Source organism: Ixodes scapularis, unplaced genomic scaffold (assembly GCF_016920785.2).
Source record: "Ixodes scapularis isolate PalLabHiFi unplaced genomic scaffold, ASM1692078v2 PGA_scaffold6__148_contigs__length_123643588, whole genome shotgun sequence".
Classification (NCBI taxonomy): Eukaryota; Metazoa; Arthropoda; class Arachnida; order Ixodida; family Ixodidae; genus Ixodes; species Ixodes scapularis.
The window spans coordinates 62,951,494-62,965,159 of NW_024609881.1; the positions used below are offsets into that span (position 1 = coordinate 62,951,494).

Consider the following 13,666-nt stretch of genomic DNA (forward strand, 5'->3'; position numbering starts at 1 on the left):
ATTAATTGAGCCTTGGCAGTGGGTAGGCAGATACTTGAGAATAATCTAAATGAAACCAGCTAGATTTTCCTTTACAAAGTATAACCATTGCTCACATGCTGAGTTTGTGCACTAGAAAGCTATCTCTACAGGAAAAATGCTGTTGACAAGGAGAACTAAATGACAAGCTTCATTTGTTGCTTCAATTAACAACTGCAGAATTTACGCACATCCTTAAGAACGTGAACAAAACATACTGAAAATTACTCTTGTCTAACCTCATTTCAGTGGATTACTGTGTGCCCCTTGATATTAGGTGTTTTAGGTATGATAGTCTTTATATCATACCTAAAATGACTTTTTATTCATACTCGTTCACACTCATCCATCACTCAAATACTATAATGTTTTGAAAAATGTGTACTAAGGTAAGAGTGCTAAGCTAAGTTAGCATGTAGCTTAGCTTGTTTGTAGCTAGCTAAGCTAGTTACACACGACTGGAAGCTAACTTAGGTTAGCTTCCATTAAGCTAAGCTACCTTCCGCCATCTTGACATCAACACTGTCAAGATGGCGGAAGCTGAGCGCAATGGCAGTATCAGAAAGGCACCGCAAGTATTCAATATGCGATTCGAAATTATTCGACCCAAGTCACTATTAGCTTCTTATTCGCTTGAAACATAAAATTCGTTATTCGCACGTGCCTGCTTAAGGGGAAACTAAAGCGGTTTTGTACCTTTAAAAAACACTTGCTTCATATGGCCTCCAGTATCACGAATATTAAAATTATTTGTCAATTTGAGGCCCGGAGTAGCCATCAAAGCATTTTGACCATAGTGCTGAAGCCCCGCCCTCCCGAGGTGTAAGAAGCTAGAAGTAAATTTCTGAGAGACAGCAGCGTCGCAACAAGGATCCTCAGAATCTCGGCAGCTATTGCAAGCTTATTTGAGTGGTCGACAAATTGTGTGCGATTCACCTCATGCTCACGATTTTCGCTCGCCTGTTTGTTTTGACGTAAGTTTAGTACACCAATAAACTTTCATAAAAGATTTAGCGGGTGTTGGTCAGGCGTGAAAGATTGTAGCGGGAACTAGGCGTCTGTAGCAGATGACGCACCATTTCACGAGAATAAAAAAAGCGCTGCATTGGGCAAGGCTGGTCACATGTGCCGGAACACTGCACGAGAGATGGTGCTTGAGCTTCGGTGGCCAGGTGAAAGTTCTTGACGTGACATCATGCCGAGTGAATTTTTTAAATATTTCTTTGCGTTGGTGATACTTCTTGAGCAAATAGTGCATATTCAAATTTGGAGGATACAAATACGGAAGAATTTACCTCTAACTGATTTTTTTTGGAGAACCTCTTTAGCTTCCTTTAAAGTGTTTTCAACAAAATCAGTCAGTGGTTCACAAATCGGAGTCGGTGACACTTTTAGCAACGCACAGCTACCAAAGTAACCATGGAGTGTACTTCAGTGCTGGCATTCATCACCTTTGCTCATGAAGTGGAACTGCCAGCTTTAAGAGAGTGGCAAAAACTCGTAAAAAAACAGCAAAAACCATTCGTATGGACAACAGGAATGGAAGTTAGCAGCCTTTTCTTCGTTTAGTGCCCATGCTGTTCTTTTATTGGCTGAGGGGGAAGTTTCAAATCATTAATTCCTTCAGTCCAATTTACCAAACATTGCATACACTTGATGATCTAAAGCAGTTCTGTGTTTGTAGGTGAGCACTGCCCTACGGGTCCTCTGTCACTCCACGGCCACAGCTTTGCGCTTCCTGGTGGAGAATCATGGCTGGAGCACCAACTTCCTCACCACGGCTTGGTTCTTGGAACAGGTCAACAAATGGTTTGATCTTGTGAGCAGCAGGCACCCAGTCCTTGCGATCAGCAGGCAAAATGAGGCCTGCTACAAGAACACCCTTGACTTTCTGGTCAAATTTAAGGATCTTTTTCTCCACCTCACTATTGGGGATGGGGCGTTCAAGCCAGTGGAGGCGGGGGTAATCCTCTCTACCAAGTCCATTCTGGACCTGCAGCAGTCTCATTGAGAGACATTCTTTTTCATTTGTGCTCACATCCAGATTCACGCAGGACTGCCATGAAAACTTGTTTTCGGTAGTGCGACAGGGCAACCCTATCCCAACTTCTTGGAGTTTAAGATGACCTTGAAAATCATCACACACTCGCAGTACCTGAAGGCGTCCAAGGCAGGGTCCTACGAACTGGACGATGCCTCCTTTTACCTGGCTGACCTCGCAGACTTGGATGTACAACCTGCTGTGCCCACCGACATTTTTCTTGAGGAGGTAGAACTCACCATGTCACAACCTGAAAAGAATAGCTTTGACTATTACGCGGGTATGTGGTACGAAGAGTTGTAAAAAATAATGCTACATGTGACGCGTGTGCTGCAGGTGTTCAAGTCCCCATGGCACCTGCAAATAGCCTCCTCAGGCTAAAGAGTTATGTCCCTGACGCTCTGACCTGCCCCTCTGAAGCTGCACGCGCCCTCTTCACAATTTGTGAAAGTGTCTTTCGCAGCCTCATTGCGGATTTGTTGCAGGCACGGGGCATCCTGGACGCCCTATCGGCGAGGATGGCTGCAGAGAGCCAATGTGTTCAGCTGCCCGACTGCCATGAAATCAAAATAAAGCTCATCAGGTGATTCTGCCATGCACGGCTGCAACTGTTCCTGCGGGAAAAAAGTCGCGATTTGGCGGCTGGGGCAGCTGAACGCAGGGACTTCGGCAGTCGATGGCAGGACCTCGGAGAACTAATTAGTGTTTTAGATTGCCTTAGTTGATGAAACTGTTGTGCCGTTCTCATTTTTTGTTTTTACTTTGCTTTCTTCTTTGTGTTAAGGGCAGCTTTCATTTTTTGCGTTCCTTGTTTACCGAGGCACTTCTGAATTTTTTTTACTCTTGCAACGGTTGTTTGTGCGAGGCCCTTTTTCTTGTGATCTCCATGTAAGCCTACGTGAAGCCTCTGCATTTTTTTATGCTTGCTACACATGTTTGTGGGAAGTTTCTTGTGCTGTGCTTGTAAGCATCTGTAATTTTTTTATGCTTGCTACGGGTCTGTGAGAAGCCCATTTTCTTGTGCTCTGCCTGAGGCCTCTGAATTTTTTTACGCTTGCTGTGGGTCTTTGTGGAACGCTTTTTTTCTTAGGCTCTGCCTGTAAACCTGTGTGAGGCCTCTGAATTTTTTTTTACGCTTACTAGAGATGTTTGTGGGAAGCTCTTTTTCTTATGCTCTACGTGCAAGCCTGCATGAAGCCTCTGGATTTTTTTCATGCTTGCTTCTGAAGTTTGTGGGAATCCTTTCTTTTTCTTGTGCTCTGCGTGTACGTTTGCGTGAAGCATCTAAATTTTTTTCACACTTTCTTCAGCTCTTTGTGGGAAGCTTGCTTTTTCTTATGCTCTGCATGTAAGCCTGAGTGAAGTCCCAGAATATTCTTTTACTTTTACGCTTGCTTCAGATGTTTGTGGGAAGCTTTTCTTTTTTTGTGCTCTGTGCGTATGGCTGCATGAAGCCTCTGAATTTTTTTACGCTTGCTACGGTTCTTTGTGGGGAGCACTTTTTCTTCTGCTCTGCGTGTAGGCCTATGTGAAGCTTTCGCTGTCATGCAAACTTGCTCTTCTGTATCATGTTTTTTTTTTTCTTGTCCTCCTTCTTGTGCTGTGCACTGCTTATGTTTCACTCATCCCTTTTTGCTTCATGTGGATGTTTGTAGCCTACACTTTCCTTCCTGGCGTCTTGCATGAAAGCCTATGGAGAGACTTCCTGCCCATGTTAGCTTGTCTTTTCCCCTGTCATTCTTCTGTTCACTTTCCTCGTGTCATTCGCACACCTTGAAATATGCACTCTCTCTGTATCCTCAAGTTTTTCACTTCTGCACTTGCTTAAGACATTTGCAAGCCATCCTTTTACTTCATGAGCTTTCCATGTGAGCCTTCACCGTGCAGCACCTTTACGCTTCTGGGAGCCTATGCTTTGCCTCCGACCCGTTTGGTTTATCCACTTGCCTATTTTAATTTTGCAGTTCCTGTGTTTTTTCTTGCAGAGGCACGAGACCCATGTCCCCTCCATGGTCATCGGTTGCAGCTTTTGGGTCTGTCTCATTTTATTTCATTGTAGTTGCAGACTTAATTATTGTCAGGTATCTGTATGTTAGTTTGTTTGCAGTAGACCTAACTGCCGCCATTTTCTTTCCGTGAGTTAGTTTTTGTCAGACGCTCGTACTCAGTGTAACAGGTGCAAGGGCGGGGTTTTGTTGCTGTGTCCAGGATGTTGCAAGGAGACTGCTGGCCAATGGACTTCTTCCGAAACCGACGCGCCCCATTGCGGCGAAATACCATGCAGTGCATTCTGGGAACTAGTTGGCCACTCAGTTTCGGTTTCGACTGAGCAGATTCATCTCATGCTATCACGCCGCGACCGAACGCACTGCTCGCAATTTCGATTATCTGACTTTTTTACGAATGTACAATATACGCATTCTCGAGCGATACAAAAGGAAGGCCGGGGCACTTTTTTTGGTTCCCGAAACACCAGATATTTGACTGCGTATGCAAACGTAGTAGGACGTGGCTTAGTCACATCATATTTGAGTTCAATTTCAATTATCCCGTCTAGTACCATTGAACTACAAGTGAAATTCGGTCACCTGGAGCATTACACATATTTTGTTTGCCAAATGTCCGCTTCTTGTTACTTCATTGGGCGAAAAGCAAGCCGCATCCTCACAGGAGTATCAAAGTTGAGCCCAGCGTTGACGCGTAAACTTTTAGGGAAACGCAATAAATTCGACCTCACTACTGCACCAAAGTTACTATGATGTCTTCCTCGTGTCATCATATATCTTCCACTCAAATTTTATGCTGATAGACGATTAAGTTTTCGCAAACGCGGAGATGGGCTAGCTACGACGGAGGCCCTAACAAGCGTCCCCTACTCCTCGCTAAGCCTTTTTGGACGAGCTTTTACTGACGCCCAAGGTCTGTGCCTGAACGGTGTGTCTGAAATTATCGCGGCATACTCAGGCAGGAAGAAAGCTAACACATGACAAATATTATGGCCATTAGCAACCGTCAAATGCACTTTGAATAATTTCGTTCGTTTGGCGCACCGCATAGGGGTTCATACCCGTCCGGCGTACTTCTGGCGAATGGTGCAACATTTTTCACACAAGTGCTCGACTTTTGCTTTCTTAAAACGGTTTGTATGCGCAAATGTGCCTATACGATTGCAGGATAACTTTACGTGCATACGCGATGTTGAATATTAGTACAATGCCAGTGGGTGGGGACTTCGCTTCGTGCAGTGCTGCGGGTCAGTACACATAAGAGATAAGAAGTGTGTTATAATTGAGCTTTTCAATGGCACCTCCGAGTTTTACTTCGCGTACACAGGCGTATTAAAAAAACAGTAATTGCAAAAAGTAATATTTCTTCTATGGACGCACGAAACGAACAAACTTCCTGATCAACAACATATAATGTAAAGGCGCGAGCTTGATGTATGCATACTTATTGTTTGCTACAGCCTGTTGATTCGTACATAAGCAAGATCCCTGAGCTTCGCAGCGTCGAGATTCCCAGCACTGGCTCGTCCAGATACCTCGAAACGCTAACAAAAAGGCTCAAGTACAAAAATAGAACAAGCATGTGTTTAGAGAAGCTATATACATCTCGGGCTTGTGCTAAAGCTTCGAGGTCTGGCCATTTAGGTTAGTTTATAGACCACAAATGATGCTCTCGGGACCAGAAAACATGAGATAATGGCCGTTTATAGTCCACGCTTTGTGTGTAATCTCTGGTCGACGTGTCGATCGAAACCGAAACCATGCCACTCTCCTCCCTGGCCAACTAGTTCCCAGAGCGCAACGCGCGCCGTGTTGCATGCAGGGCTTTATGGAAGTAGTCTATTGTGTACATGCATCAAGAATAGTTGTGTGTCAGAAGTTCCTTTATTTCCTTGTTTTTTGACTCCATACAGACCAATGTTGAAATTGTTGGTGGCTGCTTCATCCATGGAGTGCAAGGAACATACCTATTTGTTTATTAGGGAATAATTGACATGGCCGTGTCATACATGTTTGTTACATGGTCACTGGAAAGTGTGGAAAAAGAGAGAAAGCCCATGGCCGTTGCACAGGGAAGCCCCCAGAAACACTGACCCCTGGTGGTGGCCTGATCCAACACTTTGCCGCACAAGCTAAAGGCTCATCTTGGTTGGTGTCGCCCGTGCCTGAGTGGGGCATCCTTGCACTGCTTAAAATGCCTGCTCAGTTCCTGGTCCATAGCCTGGTTTTTTCACTTGTTAACTGCCAATCAAGTTAGTGCCCAGTGGTAATTTCATCATCTGACTAAAAATGAGTTGAGTTAAAGCGTCTGGGGCACAACTGGCCCAGGTGGTGCTTCATTGTGCCATGGAGGATTTTACCAAAGTCATGCAGTTTTCGACAACCTGGAAGATGATCTTGGTCCCCATTGTTCTACAGCTCCCATGTTTGTTTCAAAGACAGGGCTGCTTTCTTTGAGGTTGCTAGGCCTTTCCAGGTCTACCTTTGGCTCCTGGGTCTCAGTGATGAGGTCCATGCAGCAAACTCTAGGACAAAAGTTGAACACGAGCTCTGTTGGAGATTGTCCTCCTGTGGTAGGCGGTGTGCGACGGTACACAAGGAGCCATCTTGGCAAGTATGCGGCCAAAGAACCACCCGAGAGTTTTTTTAGACTGTCCTTGATCGTTCTTACAGCTCTCTCGGGAAGTCTGTTTGACTGTGGATAGTTAGGTGCAGTCCTTAGGTGGCCAATTCCATTCTGAGTAATGAAGTCGGTAAACAGCGTTCCGGGGAATGGTTTTCCATTATTGGACACCAAGAAAACAGGAAGTCCTAACCAGGCGACCGTGTTCCTCAGATATTCGACTGTTGCAGTGGAGTTGGCTGGCTGCTGATGCCAGTGGTTTCTTTCAATCTTGGTAACTGTTTACCACAATTAGCACCGTTTTACCTTCGATAGGTGCAGTGCAGTCCATGTAAATTCTTGTCCATAACGCCGTGGGTTCTGGCCAAGCTTGTGGCTCTGGTTCTGGTGGCATTAATGCAGCCTGTTTGCATATTGTTCAAGGTTGTACGGCATCAACCATTGCCTTACCTCATTGCGTTGATACCCATGCGTGTGTCATGGAATTCTTGGAAGAAGGTTAACCTCCTATGGGCCTTTTGACTCCGTGGATGTTGTGTGACGACACTGGTCCAACTGCCTCTGGAGGTGTGGCACATTCAGGATCAGTTCCTCAGTGTGGTTGCGATACACCAGGAGCCTGACGCAGCAGTGTCTGCTTTGCCTTGTTAAAGCCGTCGTCTTCCTTTAATAGACACCTCTATTTCACATTTTTCCGGAGCAGCTGGTTGAATGGAGCCAACAGCTGAAACATTTGAGGCAGGCAGCTTGCATGCTATAGATGATAAATCCTGAGAAATAACAAAGTGCATGGCAATTCCATGGAGCAGGAACCTTCAGGTTGGCTTTCAGCTTGTTGAGATAGGTAGGTAAGTCTATCTACCTAGTGATCGAGCTGAACGACTGACTTGCTTGCATCCAAGCTCGCAGGAAAGTCCTCGGAAGTACTGGCCCTCTGGTAGCCGGACCCAACAGTGACATTGTCTTTATCTTTTGTAATTAGGTGAAAGCTTACTCAAGTGGACGAATATCAGATTTCTGTCATTTCACATCATTCATGCTATCTGATTAATTAATTTGGAGTTTTTTTGAGTTTCCAAATTGTGAAAATATTTTGAACTTTTCCATGGTATATACTGGTAGTTAAGTGGCTGGATATTAAAACTGAATGTGTGACAAATGTTAGAAAGAAGGTCCTGTCGGTGCCCATGCAAACGACCAGGGGCGGATCTAGACCTCCTTTTTAGGGGGGGGGGCGGTTCCTCGATGTAAAACGGCGGGGAGGGAGTGTTTATATTTTTTGTAGAGTTATCGTTTTTACTAAACTCTGATAACATAATATAGATCTTGAGAGCTTTTGTATCGGTTTACCTGTCGGGGATGAACTCTTTTAATTAAAACCTTTCGGGTGACCACGCTAGAGGCAAGTATCTCGAAAATTGTGGTGGCACTATCCTTTCTGAAACTTGGGTTTCAGACCGACACTACGTGAGCAGTCGATTTAGGGAAGCTTAAAGACATTGCCTTGGCAGACATTCTCGTTGGAGCTTGTGCTTAACTGCTGCGGCAACGGGAAGAGCGGCTTAAATCAATGGAGCGAGTATGTTGCAAACAAGCGACAAAAATGGCCCGGCGGCTTCGACGCTGCTCGCGGCGTCAAAACACTGTTGACGCAGCGAGCGAAACGAAAGCTGTCAGGCAAGTTCGTCGTTTGTTCGCGATATATTTGGAATGTCTAGAGCGCAGCACATGCGGCGTTGCCAACCCAAACTCGTGTTTTCACGTGTTCTGGATGCAACCCAAGAGAACGAAAGCGAATAATTGTTGAATAATTATGAAAGCATGTTGCAGTTCAGCAACAATAACTTTTAAACTTAGATAAGACCTTAAACCAGCAATGGACCCTTCCAAATTATATTCAATTGCAATTCGTCTGGATATTTTCTGTGTGAAAAGAACACTTGTTTCTGAGTAGTTAGCTCATTCGTCAGGGTCGAGAGGACAGGTGCAGAGATATGATGGGGCAGAGCGGTTGTCCGGTCGGCGAATCTCAACTGGGCTAAAGGCCGATCACGACTGCAGCATGGATGTTTGGGAGTAGGTGTTCACTCGAAGGGGCACAGGCACTCTTTATTTAATTTATGTATAGTCGGATCTTTGAAAAGGCTCGTTTTCCACAAGTCCCTTAGGTAGGGAATTCGAAGCCGCAGTCGGAAACCAGCAAGCCCCGCCTCTGTTCCATTAGACACACACATATTCGCTCCTGCAAAGCAGCGCGAAAGCTCTGCCGTCAATCCACAGAAGCTGCGTTTAACTCGAAAAGTAAAGACGGCGCCAAGGGGAGACAAGGGGTGGCGGGCGCCTTTCCTAAAATATGTCCCGCCACCCTAAGTTGAAACGGCATTGTATACAAATAAATGCCTACGGCGTCGGCTTGAGGACCCCGTGTAAGCTAGGGTGCCTTCATGAGCGCACATGAAGGCTCCCTAGCGTAAGCAGCCTCCAGCCTTTAGAGTGCTCGTACCGTTTATCTTTCTTTTATTAGCTTCCCGCCACGAGAAGTCGTACCGCAGGCAGTATGAAGCCCATTAGAGAAAACATCTCCCCCTTCTGGCGCTCGTCGGCTTCTTTCTGTATTCCGCGCTGCGGCGCTGATCTGATCCTCAGTGAGGGATGGAGGCGAGGACGAAAGCGGGCTTATGTTTAAGCCAAGGTCGTGGGGAAGTCCGGAGCGTCTTCAGGAGAAGCTCAGACCCAGACTACACTGTACCCAGAGCATTTGCTTCCTCTCTCAGTTGAGAAGAAAAGCAATTGGTCACCTGGTTGTACAAGCTGCATCCTGCGTCGATTGCTTACGTTTTTTCTTCGAGCTGACGAAGAACCCCGGGGAGGGGGGGGGGGGGGTGCCTGGCGAGGCGTTTGGGGGGGCAATCGCCCCCACCGCCCCCCCCCCCCCCCCCCTTGGATCCGCCACTGCAAACGACACCGCTATTTTAGAACCCCATAAATTGCCGGAGCCGTATAGAAAAAGAGAACAGTGCAATTTATTAGAAACGAAAGAAGGGGTCCACCGTGCACATCGGTACTGGTTTGGTGATTGGATGAGTCAATTCAGGGACGTTCAGTGCTTGTATAAAGGCTTCCTAGAGGCCGTTTCATTCACATAATGTGATCCTTCCAAGAAAAAAACGAGTAAACTGACCTTGTAGTATTTTTCTTCGTTGTTGAATTCATTCATTCCAGATCTCAGTTTAGTTGGTTAAATTATTCATATCCTTTTCATTAAAAGTCTCTATATAGCAGCACGTGTCGGTATCATTCTATGAAGTCTGTTCGTAGACGATAGCGTGGCACCTCAACAGGACCCCGTTGAGCAAAATGACTGATCTTGTTGAGGCGAATGAAGTGCGTCATAAACGAAGGCAACAGTGAGGGTCAGAGACGCACCCACTCAGGAATGTTTAAGTCCTCACAAAGAAAAATGTGTCTAACAAATTTAGCAACATTTCTATTAGAGCCCCGTCTGTCTTCACTGACGTACTCAGCAACTCTGGGCATTTCCGTGCCCAGCGCCAGTGCTCACCATTAATAAAACGCAGTCTTAAAATGTTTGAGTAGTGTATACGCTCTGTGCAGGATTATCTCTTTAGAAATTATTAAGTATTCGAGAAGGGCACGAACTTCTGTCGCGATGAACAAAGAAGGTAGTGCTCCTCGGCCAGACTAGTAACTCTAGCGCGACTAACATCACCGACATAAAAAAAAACTAGCTTTTTAGCAAGCTAGTTTTTTCAAAAAGGTTGTTTACGTTAAAACATAGAAAACACAATCAGCAGGCCGTGTTTGGCTCGCCTCCGAGCAGCGGTTGCTGTTGTTAGCTTGGAGAGACTATGCTGAGCTGTCGATGAGAAAGCTGTCGTAAAATTTCCAAAAATATATATTTATTATTGGCGCAGTTGGTTCTGTAATTGTTTACTCAGACTTCTTTTCGAGCGTGTTCTAAGAGCCATGTTAACAGGTAAAAAGAAAACTAAAAAGTTATACTTCTCTTATTTGTTTGCAGCACAGTCAACAAGCTGCAAAGAGCAGCATGAACAAAATGAACCGGAAAAGATGTCCAGCCACCAGCAAGCTGACGACTGCGCCACTTCACCATGCTGTGCCACGGCGCCAAATTGTGTGCCAACGCCAAGCTGTGCCACGACGCCAAGCCACATCGCTGATGCACCAGATGAGCCTCCGAGATTTTGCTCAACGCTTTCCACCAACCAGAACCAAATGTCTGACGACGACCCGTCGCTGCCAATGCCGACTAACGACCTGGACAAGCAAGCCAGGCAAGCACGGGGTCCTTTTCAGCCTCATCTGGGCAGCTATGCCCAAACAGAAACGAATAATCGAAAGCGCAGCTTTTGTGAACACTGGTTTGCAAAGTTCAGCTGGCTTGGATACAGTCCAGCAAAAGATGCAGCCTTTTGCTTTTGCTGTCGGGCGTTTCAGCCGGGCAGTGGTATATCCAAAGCACATCTAGACCCATCCTTTGTTTCAACTGGGTTTCGAACTTGGAAGAAAGCGATAGAAAGGTTTAATCAGCATGAAAGGTCTGAGGGCCATCTTAACAGTGTTGTGTCATGGAATTGCTCCAAAGCAAACAGATCGATTGCTTCAATGCTGGATAAAAGCTTTGAACGACGAGCGTCTCAAGTTGAAGAAAAACGAAAACAAAATCGTGAGGTGCTAAAGCGCCTTACTGACATCGTTGTTCTTCTCTCAAAGGGAGGAAGGCCATTCAGAGGGCACAGTGAAAATAAAAAAAGCGCAGAGTAAGGTCTGTATTTAGAGATAGTTAATATCTTAAAGAAGTACGACCCCGTTTTGCGGGGCCACTTAGAGTCAGGCCCAAAAAACGCCTCCTACATCAGCAACAGAATACAAAATGACATCCTACACTGTTAGAAAATTCGATCAATCTACGTGGAAAAACCGAATAGAACATGTCCCGTTTTCTGGAAATGCATATAATGTGCTGTTTGCTTTCAAAAACGGGAACTGTACCATATGCATTGAAATGTGCTATTTAGGCAATAAGTATGAGCTTATCCGTATAAATAAAAAACGCCTTACAAGACTACAGTTTATAGTCGGTTCAACTGGTATAAGGGGATTGAACGCGCCCAAAAGTGCCGGATATCCAGCAATTTTTATGGAACTCTATCAGACCGCGGAAGTACAGTGCCCGTGAGCCGTGTTACGCCACGTGCAGGAAGAGATCTCTCACCCGCGCATGCGCAAGCCGCTGCTGGCCGGTGTGGGCCCGCGAGCTGCGGAGTGCTGCTGCCCGTTCGGAAGGCGAGTTCTACGTTGTTATCGCGTCGTCAGAGGCGTTCAGCGGTGCGTAGACGGTTTTTTTTGCAAGGTACGTATACGTTAAGTTGTTCCTAACGCAGTGTTATTTTACTATCTCTAAGGGTGTCCTATATTCCAAGTTCGGGATGCCCAGCGTGTAGCGTCTCGTCTTCCCAGCTGCATAAAGCTAGGCTTTTTATAGTTCCTGATTCGGGGCGGCATACTGCCCGACCCTACTTAGTATTGATGGTATGCTGCACTGCGTAGTTACGCGGAAAAAAACTGGAGAAATGAAGTTAATGCAGGAGGACAGACAAAAACGTGCATGGATCGGCGCAGACTAACAACTGTTTAATTTCTTTCTCTTTTTTCTCCCCCGACCCGTATTTCCAAAATTGCGGCTAAGAAAACGAATGGTTGATGTCTTGAATTTGTTGGCTTCTGAACTTGATGGTGTTTGCTGTAGCTGCCTCTTTGATATACGAACAGGATGGTGTGTTTTTTGTAGCGTTTACCTGGGGCCCGATGTTTGCTCCGACAAGTATGGTATCTTATTGAGTAGATCTATTTCTTCTTGTCGCAAAGCTAGTGATAGCTCACTGACGCACGCTCCGTGTCTACCCGAGGCCATGTGAAAAGCCTCGATTATTTCACGCTTTGTTCTGCCCTTTGATCTGGCCAAGATGGAAGTAGTGTCAAGGAGAGCTTTGCAGTTGCATTTTGAACAATGCGCTGCAAGGTTGCCAAGTGCTTGCAGTTGTCCGCATGCATGGTTGTGCTCCTTTAGTCTCTCGTTAAGGCACCTCCCAGTCTGCCCGACGTAGGATCTTCCACACGACAGTGGTATTTTGTATACCACACCTTCGACACATTCAACAAATTTGCTCCTGTGTTTCACTTGACACAGTGCCTTGCTGTTAGTCTCGTCCACTTCATTGTTGACCCTCCTGCATAATCCTTTGAGCCTGAAAGGGGCAGATATAGTGACACTCTGACTTCGTACCTTGCGGCGATGTTTTTTATCCTGTGTGAAAAATTGTGTATATATGGCAGTACCACCATTGGTCTTTTGTCCAAGATCTTCTCCTTGGTTTTGCACTTTCCTGTGAGTGTGGAAATACATTTTTCTGCGACAGCTACCAGTATGGGTTCAGGATAATCGCTTGCGTGTAGTCTGCTTCTCTGCCTCTCTAAACTTTCTGAGACTTTGTGGTGACACGATTTTTGAATTGCTCGCCACATGCATCCTGAGGGAACACTCCTCTTTACTAACTTTGTGTGTCCAGAGTCATACGGCAGAATTCGTTTTTTTCTTCTAGTTTTGTACATCCAGCATGTGTGTCTGTAATCAAAAGTCATGTGGATGTCCAAGAACTGAAGGCTGCTTTTCTCAGGTAACTCAAAAGTAAAATCCAGTCCTCTGTGCGCTTCTCGAAACTTCTCCATGATCTTTGAACGTACGTTGTCTGTTGGTTTGTGTATTGGAAGACACATCAAAAAATCGTCTACATATCTAAAGCACTTGCTGACTCCATTGTTCTGGAAAAAACCCTGTAGTTCTTTATTTCCTTTTGCCATGTACAGGTGGTACTGCCATATATACACAATTTTTCACACAGGATAAAAAACATCGCCGCAAGGTACGAAGTCAGA

The 13,666-nt window shown here is 45.6% G+C and overlaps 1 protein-coding gene across 1 annotated transcript; it reads left to right on the forward strand.

The window, feature by feature from the left end:
• Positions 1–1,754: 1,754 nt before the first annotated feature.
• On the forward strand, positions 1,755–11,318 carry LOC115330589. Its single transcript, XM_040212246.2, has 4 exons — positions 1,755–1,816; positions 2,171–2,287; positions 4,045–4,092; positions 10,731–11,318. The coding sequence occupies exons 3-4, from the start codon at positions 4,069–4,071 to the stop codon at positions 11,196–11,198; spliced, it is 492 nt and encodes a 163-aa protein (XP_040068180.1). The 5' UTR covers positions 1,755–1,816; positions 2,171–2,287; positions 4,045–4,068; the 3' UTR covers positions 11,199–11,318.
• Positions 11,319–13,666: the final 2,348 nt, after the last annotated feature.

Coding starts and splice junctions, on each gene's coding strand:
- LOC115330589 (XM_040212246.2), top strand. CDS start 4,069: ATGGTCATCGGTTGCAGCTTTTGG. Junction 4,093..10,730: donor TCATCGGTTGCAGCTTTTGG/GTCTGTCTCATT, acceptor ATTTGTTTGCAG/CACAGTCAACAAGCTGCAAA.